The sequence below is a fragment of the Copadichromis virginalis genome, linkage group LG17 (genome assembly GCF_057382275.1).
Source record: "Copadichromis virginalis isolate Kocher_CV1m ecotype Utaka linkage group LG17, C_Virginalis_male_GT1.1, whole genome shotgun sequence".
Classification (NCBI taxonomy): domain Eukaryota; kingdom Metazoa; phylum Chordata; class Actinopteri; order Cichliformes; family Cichlidae; genus Copadichromis; species Copadichromis virginalis.
The window spans coordinates 39,355,030-39,374,892 of NC_140634.1; the positions used below are offsets into that span (position 1 = coordinate 39,355,030).

Here is a 19,863-nt window from a genome sequence, read left to right on the forward strand (position 1 = left end):
TGCGCAGCTTTAAACGAAGCTGCTGAGACGCAGGTTAAAGATCTGTGCTGTGGCCTGTTTGCAGCAGCTGACTGGCTGATTATTATTTTGGTTAGATCTTTGCACAATCTGTGCATCTATCAGTGCCTCCATGTTTTTAAGAATTAAAGCTGGCAAAAAAAGGTCCAACTAATACCAGCAACGTGTACCTCAGTGAGCAGATATCACAATACTACTTGTAGGAACAGGAAATCTCTTTTGGGAGCTTTTTCTTTAGAGCTACGTTTCAGAACAGGCATAATATTATTTTTGTGAGCAAACATGTCAAACTTTATAACAACTGAAAGAAAAATCTTTCTGAGGGAGTCTTTATTTTAATCTTCTCATTCACATAAAAAATCCTGAACAAAATGACTGAAAGTAATCACATATTTTACAAAAATCCACCACAAGTTGAAATAAAAATACAAAGCTGGCCAAAATAATCACATTCAAGTTCATCCATCTCTTTCTTTGTGTTCTGCTCTTCACAAATGTTTTTCTAACTTACTGGCAACACAAAACAAACACGTGCAAAAGTCCCCGAGGTAAAAACGTGGAAATAAAAGTTTTTTCCTTTTTTTATTAAAACGAAAATACAAGAAAATACCACGAGAAATATCAGTAAAAAAATTCAGAGTATAAAAAAGATAACTGACATTAAAATGTTGCTCCTCTTAATGGCTTTGATTTGATCTGAAGTTTCAGAGCAAAAGCATCATCATCATCAGTATTTTCAAAAGTCTGTTATCACTCGATTAGACGCTTGTTGACTTAATCAAAAGAAGTGGTCGTCATTGATCGTGAAGAAAGCTTCAGGCAGATAAAACAGTGTAAACATCAGGAAGCGATGCAGTATTTTCATGCTGCTCTTCTGTCACGCCTTCACTCGGCGTAACTTTGAGTCGTGGAGGAACCAGTCAGAGGTGACGTCGAAGACCTCGCTGGTTTCTTTCTCAACGGGATTGTTTGACACCAAGACAAAGATGGAACCTGAGCAGCTATTTGCAGTTGTGCTTTAGCGATAATAAACCCAAGAGTAATCCTTCATGTGTTCTGCTTCTACAGCACGCTGCCGGGTAAATTAGCTGGGGCTCAAACATCAGAGAGCTCGACCCTTTGAAAGCCCCGATGCATCCGTGAACAACTCGCAGGCAGTTTCTGAATGTGCTGAATTACATCTGTTTATGAGCAAACACAGACACGTTCGCAAGGTTCTCATCAAATCTTTTCCACATAGTTACCCGGGAAGAGACCTTCCTTCCCTCCAATTCTGCCCGTCCACCAGCCTGAGGGGTCTGCGGAGAGAAACGGTAAAGAAACATGTCATGAACCACTTCCAGTCTATCTCATCAATATGCATCTCCCTACATGTCGTTGCTTTCGTGCACGCACCTTCTTTGACAAGATCTAATACATCATTGGCCTCGAAGCTGATCTCATCCGTGTCTTGGCCGACGTACTGATATAACGCCCGGCAGCGAGGACCCTGAGGTCGAGGCTGCGGTTTAGGAGCAGGAGGAGGTCGCTGGTGGATGCTCATTTTCCTCTGCTTCCTGTGACAAAGGGGGAAAAAGGAGGTGCTCATGACCATAATTTATTCACATCTTATTTATTTACTAACATGAATCAAATTAACTTTTAACTGTCACGCGTGGGTTGAAAATGGCAAAAGTGCCAAAAGCTGCAGTTCCTCAGCTGGCCACTGGGGGCTGGCTCTAAAAGAGAGTCAATCCCAATAAAGTCTCATGTTAAAATATCTAAATTTACAACAGGAAAAAATATGTTTTGCTCTCTGTAGATATTTATCCCCTTTGTTCTCCGTATGAGAGGTAATTTCTGTAAAATTTACCCCTTAAAAGGCTTAAAGTTGGGCTTAATTATAGCTGCCTCTGAGGAATCAGCTGTTCAGTTTCCTTCTAACTACTGATTGTTTTAATAATTCATTTTTAGCAGAATGCAGCATCCAGTTTAAGACCACAGTCAGTCAACTTTGCAAACCAGCACTAGTCTCGGCTAAAACATCCTCAGGACTCATCCCAGTCCGGTCTCATCCGTATCCCAAAAAAGCAGCGGTCAGAATAACAGACCGTCAGCTGAAAAACAAACAAACATAAAAGCAGGGTGTTGTTGTCGTTGACAGAGTCTTTGACTTTAGCCAACAGCGTGCGCCACACCCTGGATGGATTAAAGAGAGGCTGTCGTGATTTTTCTCCCCAGAATTAAGGAATTAATGTGTTTAAATCTCTCTCAACCCCAACATTTATTTAACCAGACTTTCTGACCCGGCTCTGAGTGCAGCTGGTAGGAACTGCTTTGTTCCCAGAACACCCCCTCCCCCCCCAAACCAGCGAAACAGCATCTAGTATGGAAGAGATGATTCAGTAATTCAGTGAAAAACAAACAGGTTTCTCTGCCTCGCTCTAACTTTCAGTTACTCGCAGGTTTCAGCCTCACCTTGGTAATCCCTTACAAACCACACCTTCCTTTCTTTTTTAATGTCTTTTTTAAACATGTCTTACCCTGACATGCCCTGATCAGGCACATTAAGGAAGTCCAAGTTTCCTTGGTTATACTGGTTTGGCGCTGGAGGTCGGGGGCCTCTCTGGGATCCCAGTTTGGGCGGGCCTCCCTGGAGTGGTCGGCCCTGCTTTTGCGGGGAGGAATACGTGATATCGGCTTGTGGGTTATGAGGACCTCTGGGGAATTTGGCTCCACCGTTCTGATGCGCTGAGGAGAGAGAACGAAGCGTGTGCTTCAATAACAGAGCAGCAGTACGACGGTAAAGACTCAGAACGGCCCATTTCAGTGTTACATGACACGACTGTTATCACTGGTGCCTTTGCTGCTTTATTGTTTTACAGCTTCACATACTGCAGCCATATGTCGTACTGAACGAGCTTTTATTTACGACCTAGATGTACAAAGTAAGCAATCGGCTGTTCAATACACAAAGTAAAAAGGATTATGATTGAAACAGCTGAAAAGTTAATCAAAATGCAACAGTGTGTAAATAGTGCAGTACTTTATGTTTCAATAAGTACATCCACACTTCCTATTTAGTTACTTTGAGCCACTGGGAAGGGTTTTTCCACAGGTGAGGATCACAGGTGAGTAGTGGCTTACATTTGGGCGCTACGTGGTTTCTTCCTCCTCTTCCTCCACCGGAAGACGGAGGAAACGACTTCCTGGTTGGCTCTAATCAAAAGAAGGGACAGTTAGGATGCTTATACAGGCAGCATTTTATTTACTATTTAAATTTGTTCCTACTTTTTTCAAGTCTATACGGCATCATGACTTATTTTAACCTACTGGAGGATTTGGGTAGACCATCTCCTATTGTGACAGACAGGGTCTTCCCTCCAGGTTTGAGCTGGGCCACGTCTCCAGGGCCTTTCTGGAACACTACTATTCTGGTGCCTCCTCCACCCCAGCCCTCCTTCTTCACTCTGAACTCCAGCCTGAAGCAAGAAGAACCTGCTTTAGTCACCCCTGCGTGTTTTTCTCATGCTAACAAAGGCTGTGTGTTCCTCTACCGACCTGTCACCGAAGGAGATTGTCAGTTTTCTTTTTGTCACTTCCTCGTAGCGTTTGGAAAGCAAACTGAGGAACTCTGTCTTAAAGTTGGATTCCAGCAAACTGTCATACTGGGCTTCGTGGAGGATGAAGAAATCATCCTGTCTCGTACTAAGAAGGAAAAAAAAATACCATGAACTCACTCTTGCTGAAGTTTAAAAACAGAAAGAGGAAGCAGTGCGGGTAACTGAAACACTGAAAGACATTCAAGGAAGCGTTAAAATAGCAGCAAGAAGAGAGCAGAGGATGCAGTTACATTTTTCACTTCAGCAACAGCAGCAGTAACAACATACACAGGCTACATAAAAATGAGAGATTTTAGTAATGAATCTGTGTTAATTAGATACACACCTGAGAGAGACACTGCTGATGCCTCCAAACTCCATCTTCCGCTTTAGTACTTCCTTTATCTGTCCTTTCTCGGGTCCCTTCTTCACCTTCTCTCGGCCAATCAGATAGATGCCTTTCGGTGTCAGGATCAAATCTCTCTTGATAGACTGGGTTGGGGGGAGAAAAGGAAAGCGGGTGACTCTGGGGACAAGGCACAACTCAATTCAGTTACTTATACAGCGCCAAATCACAGCAACAGGCGCCTCAATGTGCTTTATGTTGTAAGGTACAATAACACACACGGAGAAAAACCCAACATGATTGTTGGGTTTTCTTTTTTTTTCTTTGGGTACATTTTTTCTGAAGTCGACAACAAGCAAGAAAGCGTGAATTTAATGTCTTTTATAAATCTTAAGGTCTTATTGTTATAGAAACTGAACAGAGAGTACGTTGCCAAACTTTTGAGCCACCCTTCATTTCCTTATTTTTATCAACGTTTTCTTAGGCAATAGTTTTCCAGACTTTCTGAAGGTCTTTTAGTTGTTTTCCTTGGCGATTGGCTGCTTGTGCCTGACGGTTTTCAGAGGAATGCTTTTGACCTGCGAGTCAATCGAGCTTGTTTCTACACACAACACGTAAAAAAGTTTTGAAAAATGCCTGATATAACATCCCGAGCACACACACGTGGACGGGCCTCCCCAGAGCCTCGACTGCAACACTGCTGCAGCAGTGTGGGGTCATGTTGATGGAGAGCAGAACAAATGACAGCCAACATCCAAAGAAGAGCTGCGAATGTCCTTCAAGGAGCCAAGAAAAGAACTATTCCTTACGACTACTTTAAGAAAGCTGCCCAGGATAATTCAGGCTGAAGAATCAAGGTGGTCACACGAAACCTTCAAGCTTGTTAGAACGTAAAAACTCACTTTTTCTCTTTTATACTCTATTTCCATGTATGTTTGCAACATGTTTCAATAAATCACTTTTCTAGCAAAATATAAAGAAATGACGGATTGGCTCAAGACTTTTGCACAGTACTGCAACTCTTTCTTTGATTGGACGAAAACACAAGAATTCAAACCTTGAACCTGCGATCAAACTTGTTAACCGAATCAGCGAAGTCGACGCGCTCCCTCTTGGCGAGGAACTGCCGCAGCTCAGGCCTCTGCTCCAGCCCGAGGTAGTCGCCAACGAAGTTCCTGTTGATGCTGTTTTTCCTCCGCTCTTTGGAGTTGTACAGGATGTCTGAGGCTGCGAGTCACAAGGAACAACAAACATTTCTAAAACCAACTCAAGCTCTTTGGTGCAACCTGTGCGGGGAATCTCGTCGTTTGTGTAACTCACCCTCTTCTCTCATCTGTTCGTACTTCTTCCTCGCGATGAATTTTCTCCAGGCTTTTTGAATGATTCTGGCAAAAGTGTCAAACTTCCTCTCTCTCATCTCCTCAAGCAGAAACAGCTGAAAGGCATATGTGCATGAGTATTTCTGCAGGTTTAGTGCATGTTAGAGCAGGATGACCTTCAATCCTCCCTTAGCTATGCTGCAATAGACCCAGGCTGCTTGGAGATTCCCATGATGCACTTGTTGTTTCTTCTTCACTCCCCCTTTATCACTCTCTCCGTGTTTATGTGCCGCTCTACATTTAATCATTAGTTATTATTAATATCTGGCTCTCTGTCTCAGTGTGTCTTTTGTCCCGTCTTCCTCCCCCGGATTCTGTCAGAGGTTTCTTCCTGTTAAAAGGAAGTTTTTCCTTCCCACTATCACCAAATCGTTGTTCACAGGAGCTCGTCTGATTGCCGGGGTTTCCTCTGTATTTTTGTAGAGTCTTTGCCTTTCAATATATATATTTCAATATATGCCAGGTCTCTCTTGGAAATGAGATTTTTAATCTCAATGAGAGTTTTTACCTGGATAAATAAAGGACTAATAAAAAATAAAGGACTAATATTTTTTTATACATTAAATGGAATTAAAGTGGTTAATGAACCAGCTGAGGCAGTATTATTAGCTGCTGTCAAGCCTGTTTCACTGAAAAACTTGCAAAAACTTCCCCCAACATGTTGCAGCTATGTGGAGGTTAGAAAGTAGCTGTGGTCTGAACTTTAATCTTTGAAGCTATTTCAGTCCCTTTTCACGCAAACATTTGAGCGCAGCAACATTAATATCGTCCTGCTGAGATGAGTCAAAAAACACATGCAGCATAATCTTCTCTGCTCTTTACCTCACTGAGAGGTACGAGAGCTTATATCAGGCAATGTGAGCTTTTCTTTATTTGTAAATGGTAAATGGCCTGTATTTGTATAGCACTTTACACATTCAGTCATCCTCACATTCACACACTGGTGATGGCAGCTACATTGCAGCCACAGCCACCCTGGGGCGCACTGACAGAGGCGAGGCTGCCGGACACTGGCGCCACCGGGCCCTCTGACCACCACCAGTAGGCGGGAGGTGAAGTGTCTTGCCCAAGGACACAACGACCGAGACTGTCCAAGCCGGGGCTCAAACCGGCAACCTTCCGATTACAAGACGAACTCCCAACTCTTGAGCCACGATCGCCAAGATAAGTTGATTATGTTACAACACTGGTTAGAACAAATATGCAGCCTGAGGGAATCTAAAATATGAAGCTCCGTACCGATTCGGGGTTCTTCACAAAGACTTTGGTGCGTCCCATCTGGTATTGATCGTTATCCATGTTGACGGAGCGAAGGAGGTGAAGCACCCCCTGCTGCTCTGGCCCTCTCCAGCACGGCCATGTTTCGGCTGTCAGAATGGCGTACCTGGATTCAAAAAGCACCAAACAAACAAATCACAGTGAGAGCTGTGTGTCTTTTTTCAGGCAGCGATTCCATGAACACGCACGATTAAACTTACCTCATCAGGAATTTACTGAAGAGTCTCCGATATGCGAATCCAGCCCTTCGTACGCGGATGTTTTCCCGCAGTCCGAGGTATTCTACTTGATGCCTGGCTCTAAAAACAGATAGCGCCGCTGATCAGCAAACGTTCCCTGTGAAATCTTTCAGAGTTCCTCAAAGCGTGACGGCGAGCATTCTCACCTGCTCTCCTCCCAGTCTTTCGGCCGCTTTGTCTCATTGGGTTTGATGCAGCGGATGTAATGCGGCGTGCACTTCATCAGCGTGTTCACCAGGTCGTTCGCTTGTTTCTGCGAGGGAAACAACAGCGTGAGACGAATGCGCTGCTGCACAAAATCAACCGTCGACAGATTGAAAAGCTCTCACCTTGATCTTTGAACTTGCCGTGGTCGGCCTTCCTTTTTTATCTGTGTTGAGGTTTTCGGGGAACAAGCTACGGATGAAGTTACTAAAGAGACACGTTTTTTTTAATGCATTGTTTTTTTTAAATTACGCCTTCAGTGCAACAATCAGACCAGTACAGGAAACTCACAATTCACTGCTCTGCATGAGCTCGATGAGGTCGGGGAAAAGCACGTCCCGATTTCTCTCACAGAAGCCGTTGATATCATACGACACCTGCGATGACACCAGATATTTTCACTGAAAAACCCCCAAAAACAAATCTTTGAGGTTTATAAGCGCCACATCGAGCAAACAAAATCAAATCTTACCTTCCCGGCGTAGTGATGTATAACAAAGCCCGAGTTCCAGCTGTTGAAATGTTCGTGCGTCCCCACAGCAGCCTGCAGTTTCTGCAGCAGAGTGCCATCTGCACCCTCTCCTTTGGCATGCATGGTGGCGCACACATCATCCAGCACGCTCATTATACCCGGAGGGTTCTGCAAAGAGACGACGGCTTTTTAGCTGCGATTTTGTTCTTACGAGTTTTGATAACTTTTAGATAAACGAATAAGAAATATCTGTTAGAAATGGTAAATGGCCTGTACTTGTATAGCGCTTTACTCAGTCCCTAAGGACCCCAAAGCGCTTTACACTACATCCAGTCATCCACCCATTCACACACTGGTGATGGCAGCTACATTGTAGCCACAGCCACCCTGGGGCACTGACAGAGGCGAGGCTGCCGGACACTGGCACCACCGGGCCCTCTGACCACCACCAGAAATTGATACAAATTAGCACACGTGCAGTTACATAATACAAATTTTTTTGACATGACCACCTGGTAACTTTTGATTGTAATGTTTTTGAATTCAAATTGAATTAGAGGTTCCCAGTAAACATGTGTAGAGCTTTAATATGAGCTTTAAAGACCAGAGTAAAACTTATATAAAGTTACTTTTATACAGTAGTTTGATTGAAAGCCTGATGTCTGTAGACCGCATGTAAATCCCCATTTTTTAGTCATCCAGTGAAACACTTCAAACACACAAATTCATACAAGGAGATAAAACTGCAGCTCCTCCACCAATGCCTCATATGTCTTTTCTTCTTCTCTTTTTGGCTTTTGGGAATATCATATATTATCTGATTTACTGTGAAAATAAATGTGCAATAAAACTTTTCCAAAAACAAAATGCAAATGTTACCCCCGATGTTACTGCTATATCTTGGTCACGTGACTTGATTCTTCCTGTTGTGACCCCGAGCGCTCTGTTCTTCCGTTTCACTGTTTTCAGGAAGCAGAGCACCAAACTCTCGCTGCTTTAGGGGCCCACTTGTTTTCTAATGAGAGCCAGTTTTACACGATCTGCATAAACCCTCCGTCAGTCATCGCGTTTACGAGCTTACCAGTTTATTTTCAATAAGGTCGCACACGATCTTGTTGTTGAAGTACTCGATGGGCGTCCACTTGATGCCCTCCTGAACATATTCTTCCTGAGAGACAATGAGAGCAAAACATTTGGTTTGAGGACATACAGTGATCCTCACCAACTGAAACACAGTGGAGTCAAATGCATGCGCTGCACAGTGCAGTTACAATTCAATTCTATTTATATAGTTTTATTTATAGTTACCTGCTCAGCCTTCAGGGTGAGTTCGATGAAGATCTGTTGCAGTTTCTCGTTGACAAAGTTGATGCAAAACTGCTCAAAACCGTTTCTCTGAGGAAGCGAATACAACACAGTCAGTAAGAGATGAAACAAATCCTGCTATTAAACACACATTTAGTCTTTTAGTGGATGCGTGCAAAGGTTAAGTATCTGGAAGTTATGAGAAGCCTAACCTGGAATATCTCAAAGCCATAAATGTCAAGCACTCCGATGCTGAATTCCTCATATGGTTTCTGGATGGCTTTATTTATAGACTGGAGAAGTAAGGACACGAGACAAATGCAAAGAGCAGATGAGGTGCATGAATACATGTCAGCTGAATTAAAAGCAAATGTTTCATTTTCTTTAGTCTGTTTTTGCTCAGCTGCATCATCAAGCGTGATTACCTCCACCAGGTAGTCAAAGAGGCGTGCATACAGCGCTTTGGCCAGGGCATCTCGTGTGTAGTTGGCCTGCTCCTGGTTCAGGGTCACGTTAATGGACTCAGACTTCCCTCCCCACTTTGAATCCATCTTCCGGCTGGTCAGCTTGTCCTGCAGACGGTTGGGGTCGATGCCCAGCAGATAGGCGGGGAATGCGAGCACTGGAGCGAAGCAAAGTCAAGTTGTAGTTCAATCGTGCCAAAAGCGGACTCGTAATTCAGATGTGTTTTATTATGCCATAAGCAAAGACTTCCTATGATGAATTAATGATACCCTCCCTAGACAGAAGCCAACGGAGGGTATCATTGCTGCTTTGGATGTAACCACCAATTATCTACTGAGGCAGTAAACAGGGAAGTCGTCTGTGTGTAGAGATTCTATTCATTTGTAGGGCGTGTGCCGGGGACGACCTTTGTTATGGTGATATCCAGCGGGAGTATGACTGCATGTGAACAGAAGATGCGTCGGCACGTGTGTGTCGCACTCACAGTCTGTGCTTTCCACCTGCCCATAGTTGCCTGCTTCTATGAAGCTAATGTTTCCCAGGTGGAGGATACCCGCAACGATCTGCAGCACCTGCGTCTGGATGTCACCTGGGATCCCAATCACCTGCATGGCCTCCTGAAGAACAAATCCAAGAAGAAAGTGTGACGGCAGCAGCTTCACCACAACGTGAGGAGATGTCAAGCAGAACTACTTTACGTCCACATTTTATTTCCTGCCAGCAATCAATGTAGATCAGCTAGAGCCACTATAATGGGTTTAGCTACAAAGCATTGATCAGACTTTCCACACAGCAAACCTGGGACCAAGCACAGGTTTGCTGAACACCACTGGATCCCACCTATAAGTTTGCGTACCATAGTTTCCTGGAAGTCTTTGCTGTCATTGGTCCCATCCACCTTGTATGTCCCAGACTGGTTGAGGTAGTAGTAATAATCAGGAGTCATGATGCCCAGGGCCTCTCTCTGCTGAGCACTAGCTCCCTCTATCAACTGGAAAACAACAACGCAGGCCCAGCAGGAGTCACACACACACACACTGGCTTCATATTGAATGAAGATCTTGCAGCTTAAGAGGAACTCTGTCTTTTGTTTTTAAAGGAGTTGCTATTAATCTGCGGTTTGTGCTCATCAGCCTCTCACCTGATAGTAAATGTGGAAGTTCCTCTCGTTCTCGTTCTGGCTGACCACCCTTGACTTCTCGAGCAGAAAGTTTGATATTTTTCCACCATCTGGCTCCCCTCCTCTGCTGAACTGGATCTCAAAGTATTTCCCCTGATTAATGTAAAAATCAAAGTCAACACTTGGAGTTGAGAAACGAGGCTGCGAGGAAATCTGTCCTCACTCATTATTGCAGATCAGCCAGTGTCAAAATTTGCTTTCAGGATGAGACGGTTCTCAAATCATGCGACCGTTTCCTAAAGATAAACCACTTCCATGTTCACTACATTTATATGAGTCAGAAAATATATGCGTGCACGCTCAGTACACGAGAGCTGTGATGGTGTACAAAGGGTAACAGGAAATATAACTAATTGCTCTTCTGATATCTCACGCTAAAGCTGCAGACATGCAGGTCAGGGTGGTTTATGGGTGTGATCATTAGGACCCTTCTTATGAGAAACCAGAATGAATGCAATAAAAGTGTTTTTGAAGTGCACGAGAATGTTGTAATAAATCACTTGTAATGAGGCTACAGGCACATATGTGGCTCTGCATAACCTCGCTCTGCAATGCTTGGAGACAGCTGTTATTACTTACATGCTAATATTAGCTAATCACCTTAAAAACATCATAGTACCGTGTTATTCCAATGGAGCACTTCCCTCTCACTCCTAGAATTTCCAAAAGTAGCACAGGGGGCGGAGCCTTTAGCTATTAGGACGCTTTACAGCGGTGCCACCTTCCAGTTTGGATTCAGAGGACAGACACACGCGCTAGTTTTAAGATTAAAGCGTTCCTTTTTTTGATAAAGGTCATAGATAAAACTGAGTCAGGCGGGTGGGGGACTTCCAAAACACAATGAGCACTTGTTCTCCGCTCCTGTTGGTGCCACTACACCTTGTCTTCCCTCCCACAGAGTTTGTGTATTTTCTGACACTCCTGGTTCTACTGGAGGCCTTAAAAGGGAGTTCTTTCTCCCCACTGTTGCCAAGCGCTTGCTCATAGGGGATCGTGGGATTGCTGAGGGTATTTCTCTAATATAATAAGCTGATATTCAGCATGGGTACTGTTTATAAAGCTAAACATCTTAGCTTTTTTACAACTAGCACACTCAGCAAGCTAAAGCGAGTGACTGCTGAACTCTTGAATGTTTTATTTTTGGGGTGTGGGGTTGACTTCTTTTTGTTTTTCTTTTTAAATGAGCAGGTATATTACTTAATAACTATAAACTTGATAGAAAGCATCCACACCAGGTCTTCAAGTAAAAAACTCATACTTACAAAACGACTAGAGTTGTTGTTGCGAACAGTCTTGGCATTACCAAAGGCTTCCAACAGAGGATTTGACTGCAGGATGATTTCTTTTACATGCTGCCACACACATGCACACAAACATTAACACAATACCAGACAGTGAAAAACCTCCACGCCACACTGAAGGAAGTTTAAAGGTTTTTTGACTCATTTTGAAGATTCATATAAGGCGGAGCGAGCATACGGTCTGTACCTGCACTTTCGATCCTCCTCCGGATACTTTGGAAATGTAACCCATGATGTATTTGGCAGCCACTGTCTTCCCAGCACCGCTCTCACCGCTACCGCAGCCACGTAAAAAAAGGCAGACAACACACCGCAAAGCCATATTTTATTGTCAAACATACCTGCACGGCACAGCATGGGCGTCAGCGTGGGAAGCAGAAAACTCACCTGATGATAACACACTGATTCTCCCCGTCAATCATCATGTTTCTGTACATGTTGTCAGTCAAGGCGTAGATGTGCGGTGGATTCTCATACTGGGCCTGTAGAGCGAAACGGTTTGAGGTCAGTTTGAGTAAAACGAGCGTAGGGCAACAGCAGGCAACAGGAAGAACCTCTGCACCACATATGCCACAAGTTTAAAGAAGTCATGAGAAGACGGCGATGAAAATTCACTTACAGCTCCTTGATAGAGTTCAATCTCTCTGTCAGTGAAGTAGGGCATCTGTTTGAAGGGGTTAACAGATATCAACACAGGGCCGATGTAAGTCTGGAGAGGGCGGCTGAGGAAAGTTTGGGAATGATGCATCATATGGTTTAAATACGCTTAAACAGGGCGTACGTACATTAGACGTTTTGAAGAAAGTGAAATGTTTTTGCTTTGTTCTGTTGACATATGAGCTAAAGCTAATGTTAGGCACCTTCAAACACCCCATCTTCTAATAGCTTCCTGGGGGGCAGGTTTCACTCTTTCACTCTGCAGGTGAAACAGAAAACAGGCAGAGTATACGCTGGCAGCCCTCGCATCAGCGCGCTTTCAAACACCAAAACCGAGGCTGAAGCAAATCACAAGTTTCAGCTCATGCTCGTACCGTACACGAAGTCTGAACCAAAATGTCACGGTGACATCATCGCTGACATATTTCTGCTAATGTCAAAGCCAAATCTGCCTGGTGCTCACCGACCTGAATGACTACCCATGGGGCCCACCTGCCAGACGGAGGGAAGGGGAAATACCAAAGTCATGAATCCATTGTAACCTAAATAAAGCCACGTGTGACAGACATGACCAGTGTCATTATCAGTTCACTTCCTTACTGATAAGACTGGTAAGACAGAGGCCTGCTTTACCCAAGGATCCCACGTTAACAGGAGAGTAACTCTAACCAAAGACACCGGACGTGATTAACAAACAGCTTCTTATCTAAGCGAGTCGTTCTCGATATAACATCAACTCGCTCTCACTCAGGATTTAACATGGATGGGTTTTTTCTCTAAATATGGCTCTGACGTTCAGCTGTGCTTTCAGAAGACGGAAGTGGGCTGTTGAGTCACACGGTGAACTCAGAAGAGGAAGAGTGAATTCCTTATATTTATGCCCATATATGTTTGTTTGATTGTCTGTGAATTTGTGTTTTGATCAGCACATCTGTGGGTGGATAAGAAGACTGTACACAAATATGGAAGAAGGCCATTTCAGCCAAGGTGATTTTTCACTTCATGCTTTCACGTTCGGGTTCTTTAGCGAGATTCAATGTGAAGATGGAGCAGATTGTGGGGACAGTTTAAATAGAGGCCTTTAGTTCCCGTCAGACTGCAGGTATAATTTACAACATCAAACACAGCTTGTAGGATACAAAGATGTAGTCGTCCATGTATCTCTTCTTCAGGTTGTCCACGATGGCGTCTTCGGTGATCTTTGACAGGAGGACCATGTCGTCCACGCCGCTTTGCTTGACATTTTGACTCTGCCAGTGGTACTTTGCCTGAATCGCAGAGGAGAGGAAGACTCTGTTAGTAACGACGTGTTGCAATAATCTTTAAAAGGACATTTTACTCAAGCTGAGTTTCCTCATCAAAGAAACTACCACACGCTGTGACGCAAAAGCAGCGTAGCTCAGCGTACTCTGTGGCTGAGTGGGAATTTGGACCGGAAAAATAAGCATTTTGAAACAATATTAGTGTTTGTTGTAGAGACGAGAGCTTTAGAGAGCCGTGTGGGCATCACGAAGGAAGGAAGGAAACAAGCAAACCAAAAACGAAGCAAAGGAAGAAAGACATGTAAAAAAAAGAAAACAGGAGGCCGAGCGAAGATTTCAAATGAAAGCGTTTCAAGCTTTGGCATCAGTAAAGCCAAAAACACAATTACCAGTGTGGTTGTCATTACAGGAAGCTCGGGGCTCGTTACCAGGAAACTGGTCACAGATGAGGTGAGCTCATTTTCTAGCTCGGACATTTTAGAGAAGCTTCTTCTAATTTGCCTCAACAATGCGACACCTACACAGGAGGCGAAGATAAACTAGCAATAAACTGATTGTTTCCACAGTTTCAGCTCAGGAGCGCTCGCCTCGTTGTTATTTCAGCCTGAACTCTGTTTGATGGGTGAAAGCTGGGGAAACACAAAGGAGGTCTCTTTGCCAAAGTGGGTGAAGAAGAGGCTGAAGGATCCAGCCACAGTTGAAGAACCAATGTGTCATCTCGGTTATGACGTCTTTGTCACTTGGTGAGCTTGTTGTGCTCATCTATGACCTCGGTGGGCGTGACCTCTACCTCTGTCTCTACACGTCATGAAGAAAAGCGCTGCACATTGTAACAAACCTCGTGCTAAGAAGTCGTATTTCATTAGATTTTTTAACATCTTGCTGGTTTCTGGTTTCAGTCCCTTCTTATGAAAAACAATAAACGCTTAATTAGCCACAAATATTAGCAGAACCTCTACAAACAGATTCTGCTGATGCTTCATTTTTAGCTCATCAGCAAAAAATAGAAACACAAAGTTTCATTATGAAACACTGTCAGTGTGCAAACGCCAACAAAGAACGATGCATACAGATGCTGCGTGTGTGACGGGCATGATTACATATTCGTGTCTTAAATAAGCACAGCATGCATGCGTGTTTAGTGCACGCTTTTGTTTCTGAATTTAAAGCCCCTGAGGGGGAAAGAGCGGGCGGAAGTCACAAGTTTAAAGCTAATTCGCGAGTCTCTTTTTTCTCATATACGTGCCAGTGCTCACACCCTCTGAGCTTAAAGCATAAATCAGATATGACTCTGACACAAACTCCATTAAACAGGCCCAAACTACGCCAAAGCTGGGGACTATTTTTATCCGTGGATCAATATGAATTTGCCCTGTAACGACTGTTATAAATGAAGGCGTCAGCACTCGGACAGTGCTGCTGGCAGGATGAGTTCACAGCTTTGGTGCCTTTCAGTGACGTGATGACAACACGACTAGAAGAGAAACAGCAGAGATCAGCGTCTCTTTAAATAGAACTCAAATACCAGATTTTTATGTTCTGCGAGATCAGAATCTGCGATCGTCTTTAATATTTTACTAGAAGAGGTTAAACGGCTTTGATGCGGTGTTGGTAATCTAATGATCACCTACTGATGAGCTGATACACAAACGTCGTTGCTGGTTAACAGATTATCACACACGAGCAATTAGTAAGAGTTTGCCTGTCGTCCTGTCTCGATGGCAGATGGCTGAAGCTGATTCCACTGGAGGTTTCTTCCTGTTAAACGGGAGTTTTTTCTTCCCACTGTTGACAGTTGGATGCTAACAGGGGGTCACCTGATTGTTGTTGATGCTTTCTGATACTCAGATTTTTTCCTACAATATTAAAATGCAAAGCAAGGGGGTAAGTAGATGCCATTTAACTGAGATTAAATCATCGGCTGCCCGCATTAGCTGACCTCCTTTAAATCTTATATAATTTTTAAATGGAGCTGTGTACAGATTAAATGGATACTCGTGTATTGAACTAGTTCAGGAGTAGGTTTGTAGGACTGGAGAGACTATTATAGAGGTAAAGTTATTAGTTATGTTTATACAACCTTTAAAAAGTCAACATCGTCCACCAGGAAGAAAAAAACATGTTCCTGTTTTTTAGCTGTGATGACATCACACTAGTCTTCACTGAAAGACCAGCCGCCTTTAAAAGAAAAAAAAGTAATGCAAATATCCAACACCTTAAGAACCACAAACTACATGCCAGTCAGTTGCGGTGAGGTGTGGTTATCAGCAGACGTTGAATCTCAAAAGCTTTCCACATCAAACCGGAACTTTCTGCACAGTTGTTTAAAGAAAGCAAGAAAAAGACGACCCTGTGATGCATTTGACACTTCTCATAATTTATTTCACGGTTTTGTTCCTTTTCTTCCTTTGCTGTCATGTGTAAACAGGCGAGCGCGACACAGATTTGAAAGCTTTTGTCACACTTGAGATGATGACAGATAAATGGCTCGGAGCCTAAATGTAAAGGTGGCGTGTAAACAGGGAGCTGGGCGTGCATTTTCACTTTCTTCCCTCTTGAAACTGCTCGTTTACCTCCATTTGTCAGATGTGGCTGCTGGTGCAGCTACGACTGCTGTGCGATCCTGGATGTGTGGAGACCTTCTGTGTGCAAGGAGGAAGTGTTGTGACAGAAACTGCAGGCCTCTCCTGTAGTCCACTTCCCCTCTAACACCTCATTGCTGCATCTTGTGAAACCCTCTAAACTTTGTACATGCTACCAGTTCTCTTCCTGCAGCTGCCTGCAGCTCGGTCCGTTAGCCCCCCTCGAGTGAACCACTCCTCATTATCCTCCCTTTAAATTCAAGCTCATCTGTCTTTCCTGCTCGACTGGTCACTTTCTTACTCTGTCTATGATATTGAAAGTTTCTACCTGTGCCTCAAATTGAAATCGCACAGCACTGCTTTAAGCTCGAGTCTGTGAGAAAGTGAGCTTGTCCCTGAAAAAGAGGAAACATCACTCTGCTGCTGTGAAGGAGATGAATTCCCCTGAAGAGATCTTATCTCATCTCTTCTGATGCCAAAACTCACTTTAAAGCACAAAAAATCCTCCTTTGGCTTTTAGAAAAGGAGAGAAGTGACATGAGCTGAATTTGCTTTGCAAAAGAAAACTGACTGAAAACGTACAAAGCCATCACAATTCGCCCTTTCAGCCGAGAAAACCACAGCAAACAGGTAACTGAAATGCACAAAATGTTACAGCTGTGAGAGCAGATGCAGGTGGTTGTACTGTACCATTGTTCCCGCGGGCCTCTCTCCTCCTCAGCCGTCCACTGTCCAGAGAGATGGTGTGGGGGGGGGGGTTTGCGCGTGTTGTAAAAAATCCACAGGTTGACCTTAGATTGCTGCCATCGCACAACCAGGACAGCCAACAGCAACCAGCACCCTACAAGACATCCAGTACAGTATTCAAAAACCTACTTCCTCATACTCCCACCGGCAGTGTGTGTGAAACAAGAACTGCTCTAACACACACTGATGCACATTAACTCACCGCATGAAGCCCAGCCGCTTACTTCTCCATTCTGCGCTCTGTCATGCTCGGAGTCGTCAGACGGGAGGATGAAGAAACGACGGCCGGGTCCACGGCACAATTAGTCAGCCCAGTTTGCCTGCCGCACAGCAGGCGAGCGTTGACGGCAAGCGACGCTCATCCGCAGAAAGGGGATAGTTATCTTAAATCAGTTGCCAAATGATGGTGTTTCAGCCGTGTGTTAGCGGCTCCACCCAGGCTGTGGTCGCTTCATGTAGCGGCTTCTCATAGTGTTTGTCTTGTCAGAGAGGCTGCTGCCTCCAACGCCCATAATAACAGACGGGTTCATTCAGAGTCGACTTTGTAGTGTGTGAGTGGAGGTGTCAGTTGCTGGTTTTCCTGTGTTTTACGTCAGCTGGATCGAGAGTCTTTAAAGCTCCTGCAAGATGCGCGTGCCAGCGCAGGGTCAGGTCTCATTCATTCACGGGCGGGTTTGTGACTCTTTCAGATGTGGGGTTTCTCTGTGATTGCACCTCTGATTGTTTCTCATTATTGTCAGTGCACTCCTTTTTTTTTCTCTTGTCGTTTAAAGTCACGTTTTTCTTAGTTTGTATTTAGTTTTGTGTCTTTGTGGTTGGAACTTCACTAGTGTGTTCGAGGTTGTCTCATGAGCCTCCTTTTAATTACTTCTACCGTTTTTAACTCAGTCTCTTTTCAGGTGTTGCACATAATATATAGCGATGTGTTTTGCATGCGGCCGTGTCTCCTGATAACACGGGACCGCAGAGACAAATGCAGGCCTGCATTTAGGCCTGTGGTGCATGCTCAGCTGCTCGAGCTGTGACCTAAACCAGCGGCCTCGATTCCTTTTAAATTTGTTCTAGATCCTCGTGCGGGTGTAAATTTCAGTCAATGCTTCTAAAGCACAGAGGAAGAAACTTTCTCCGACTAAACGTTCTACACCCGCTTCACACGAGGACCGGAGGGAACGCAGGAGCGAGCTGCTGCTGATTTTGAGATCCTTTTAAAGCACTTCACGTCTCGCCTCGGTGCCTGTGTTTCTCACACTCGCCGTGTATGAACCAGCGCGGGACCGTCAGCCAGAGGAGCTGAGAACAGCTGGAATCTTTAAACATCAGCCCAGCGTTTGAGTCCGATGATTCCATCTGTTTACTAATTGTTGTCCTATGATCTGCCTATAGACAAGTATTGGTGTCCATTTCTTTGATTTTTAAAATCTTTTCAATGCATTTATTTGTATCTAGCCTTTCTTGGCTTGTAGGTTCTCTCTGTAGCTACACTGATGTTCATAAAATCTGTTACAGAAGTTTGACTGGTTAATCTCATCCAACAGCAGATGGGTTTTGTCAAACAGCAGTTAAGTTCTCGAGTCCTCTATCCATCCATTCGCTTATCCTTTTCAGGGTTGCGGGGCCCCTGGAGCCTATCCCAACTGTCTTAGGGCGAGAGGCGGGGTACACCCCGGACAGGTCGCAGGGCTAACACACAGAAACAACCATTCGCTCTCACATTCACACCTATGGGCAATTTAGAGTTTCCAATAAACTTAACCGCACTAACTGGGTGTCTTTGGACCGTGGGGGGAAGCCAGAGCACGCAGACACGGGGAGAACATGCAAACTCCACAGACTTTCTTGCTGTGAGGCAGTACTAACCACAGTGCCACCGCTGCCCGCCTCTATCCATAAGAAAGGATATGTACACTAGCCTGTGTAAAGCTCTTTGAGTGCTCCGTCAGAGTAGAAAAGCAAGAAGTAAGTAGAAAAAATATATCTATATAGATAAATATAGAGATATATATACACGGTGGCACGGTGGTTAGCACGTTTGCCTCACAGCAAGAAGGTCTGTGGAGTTTGCATGTTCTCCCCGTGTCTGCGTGCTCTGGCTTCCCCCCACGGTCCAAAGACACCCAGTTAGTGCGGTTAAGTTTATTGGAAACTCTAAATAGGTGTGGATGTGGCAGTGCGAATGGTTCTCTGTGTTATCCCTGTGACCTGTCCAGGGTGCACCCTGCCTCTCGCCCTAAGACTGCCCCCCCCCCCCGCGACCCTGATAAGCTGAAGCAAATAACCCCAAGATCTCTCTCTATAGATATAGATCTACAGAAACTGAGAGGACGCTTTGTTCAGATTTCAAACTGGTGTAAAATGTGTTCTCACGAGTCATGTGGTTTCCTACATTACATGCTTCACTGAGTGAATGGGATCAATAAAGTTATTATTGATAAAGTTATTATTATTATTATGGATCTGCACAGGAGTTTTTTATTTAGACTTGATTATTGTATTAAACCCTGAATTGAACACGAGGAAAATGGATGGATGGAACTTCTGCTGAGTTAACGCTGCTGTGGCGTTCTTAGTATTAAAGAATCTGAGCAAACTAAATTTTCCTCGGCTTTAAATAAATAAAAATGTATCATAAAAATATCGAGAAACTTTCACGTCACCATTTTCATTATTTTAAAGATTGGTAAACGAGTGAAGTCTCACTGAGACAAAAGGAAGAGGTTCTTGTGTCAACTTTTCCGTGACAGAGGGCAGATCCAGAAATAGACGAACTGACGATCTAAACCTCGGGCGGGATGACACGCGGTGATATTTTAGTCCAGCTGTGTCATACGTACAAATATGGATGACAGA

The 19,863-nt window shown here is 44.2% G+C and overlaps 1 protein-coding gene across 2 annotated transcripts; it reads right to left on the minus strand.

Annotated features, from left to right (window-relative positions):
• Nucleotides 1-331: 331 nt before the first annotated feature.
• Nucleotides 332-17,644, minus strand: myo1f (myosin IF). 2 transcript variants are annotated; one of them, XM_085436403.1, is made up of 28 exons: nt 16,960-17,644; nt 13,565-13,693; nt 12,388-12,477; nt 12,156-12,250; nt 11,956-12,043; nt 11,730-11,819; nt 10,429-10,560; nt 10,144-10,278; nt 9,772-9,904; nt 9,248-9,444; nt 9,035-9,115; nt 8,826-8,912; nt 8,599-8,685; nt 7,518-7,685; nt 7,337-7,422; nt 7,171-7,252; nt 6,988-7,094; nt 6,803-6,901; nt 6,564-6,708; nt 5,266-5,380; nt 5,003-5,172; nt 3,946-4,091; nt 3,559-3,705; nt 3,331-3,479; nt 3,145-3,216; nt 2,541-2,748; nt 1,414-1,574; nt 332-1,316 (listed from the first exon to the last, which is right to left on the minus strand). In XM_085436403.1, exons 1-28 carry the CDS (start codon nt 16,960-16,962, stop codon nt 1,240-1,242), a joined length of 3,279 nt encoding a protein of 1,092 aa, XP_085292529.1. In that variant the 5' UTR covers nt 16,963-17,644; the 3' UTR covers nt 332-1,239. The 2 variants fall into 2 exon arrangements, with proteins under 2 accessions (XP_085292529.1, XP_085292530.1); XM_085436404.1 differs by lacking the exons at nt 13,565-13,693; nt 16,960-17,644 and adding an exon at nt 12,629-12,670 and having other exon boundaries at nt 12,388-12,490.
• Nucleotides 17,645-19,863: the final 2,219 nt, after the last annotated feature.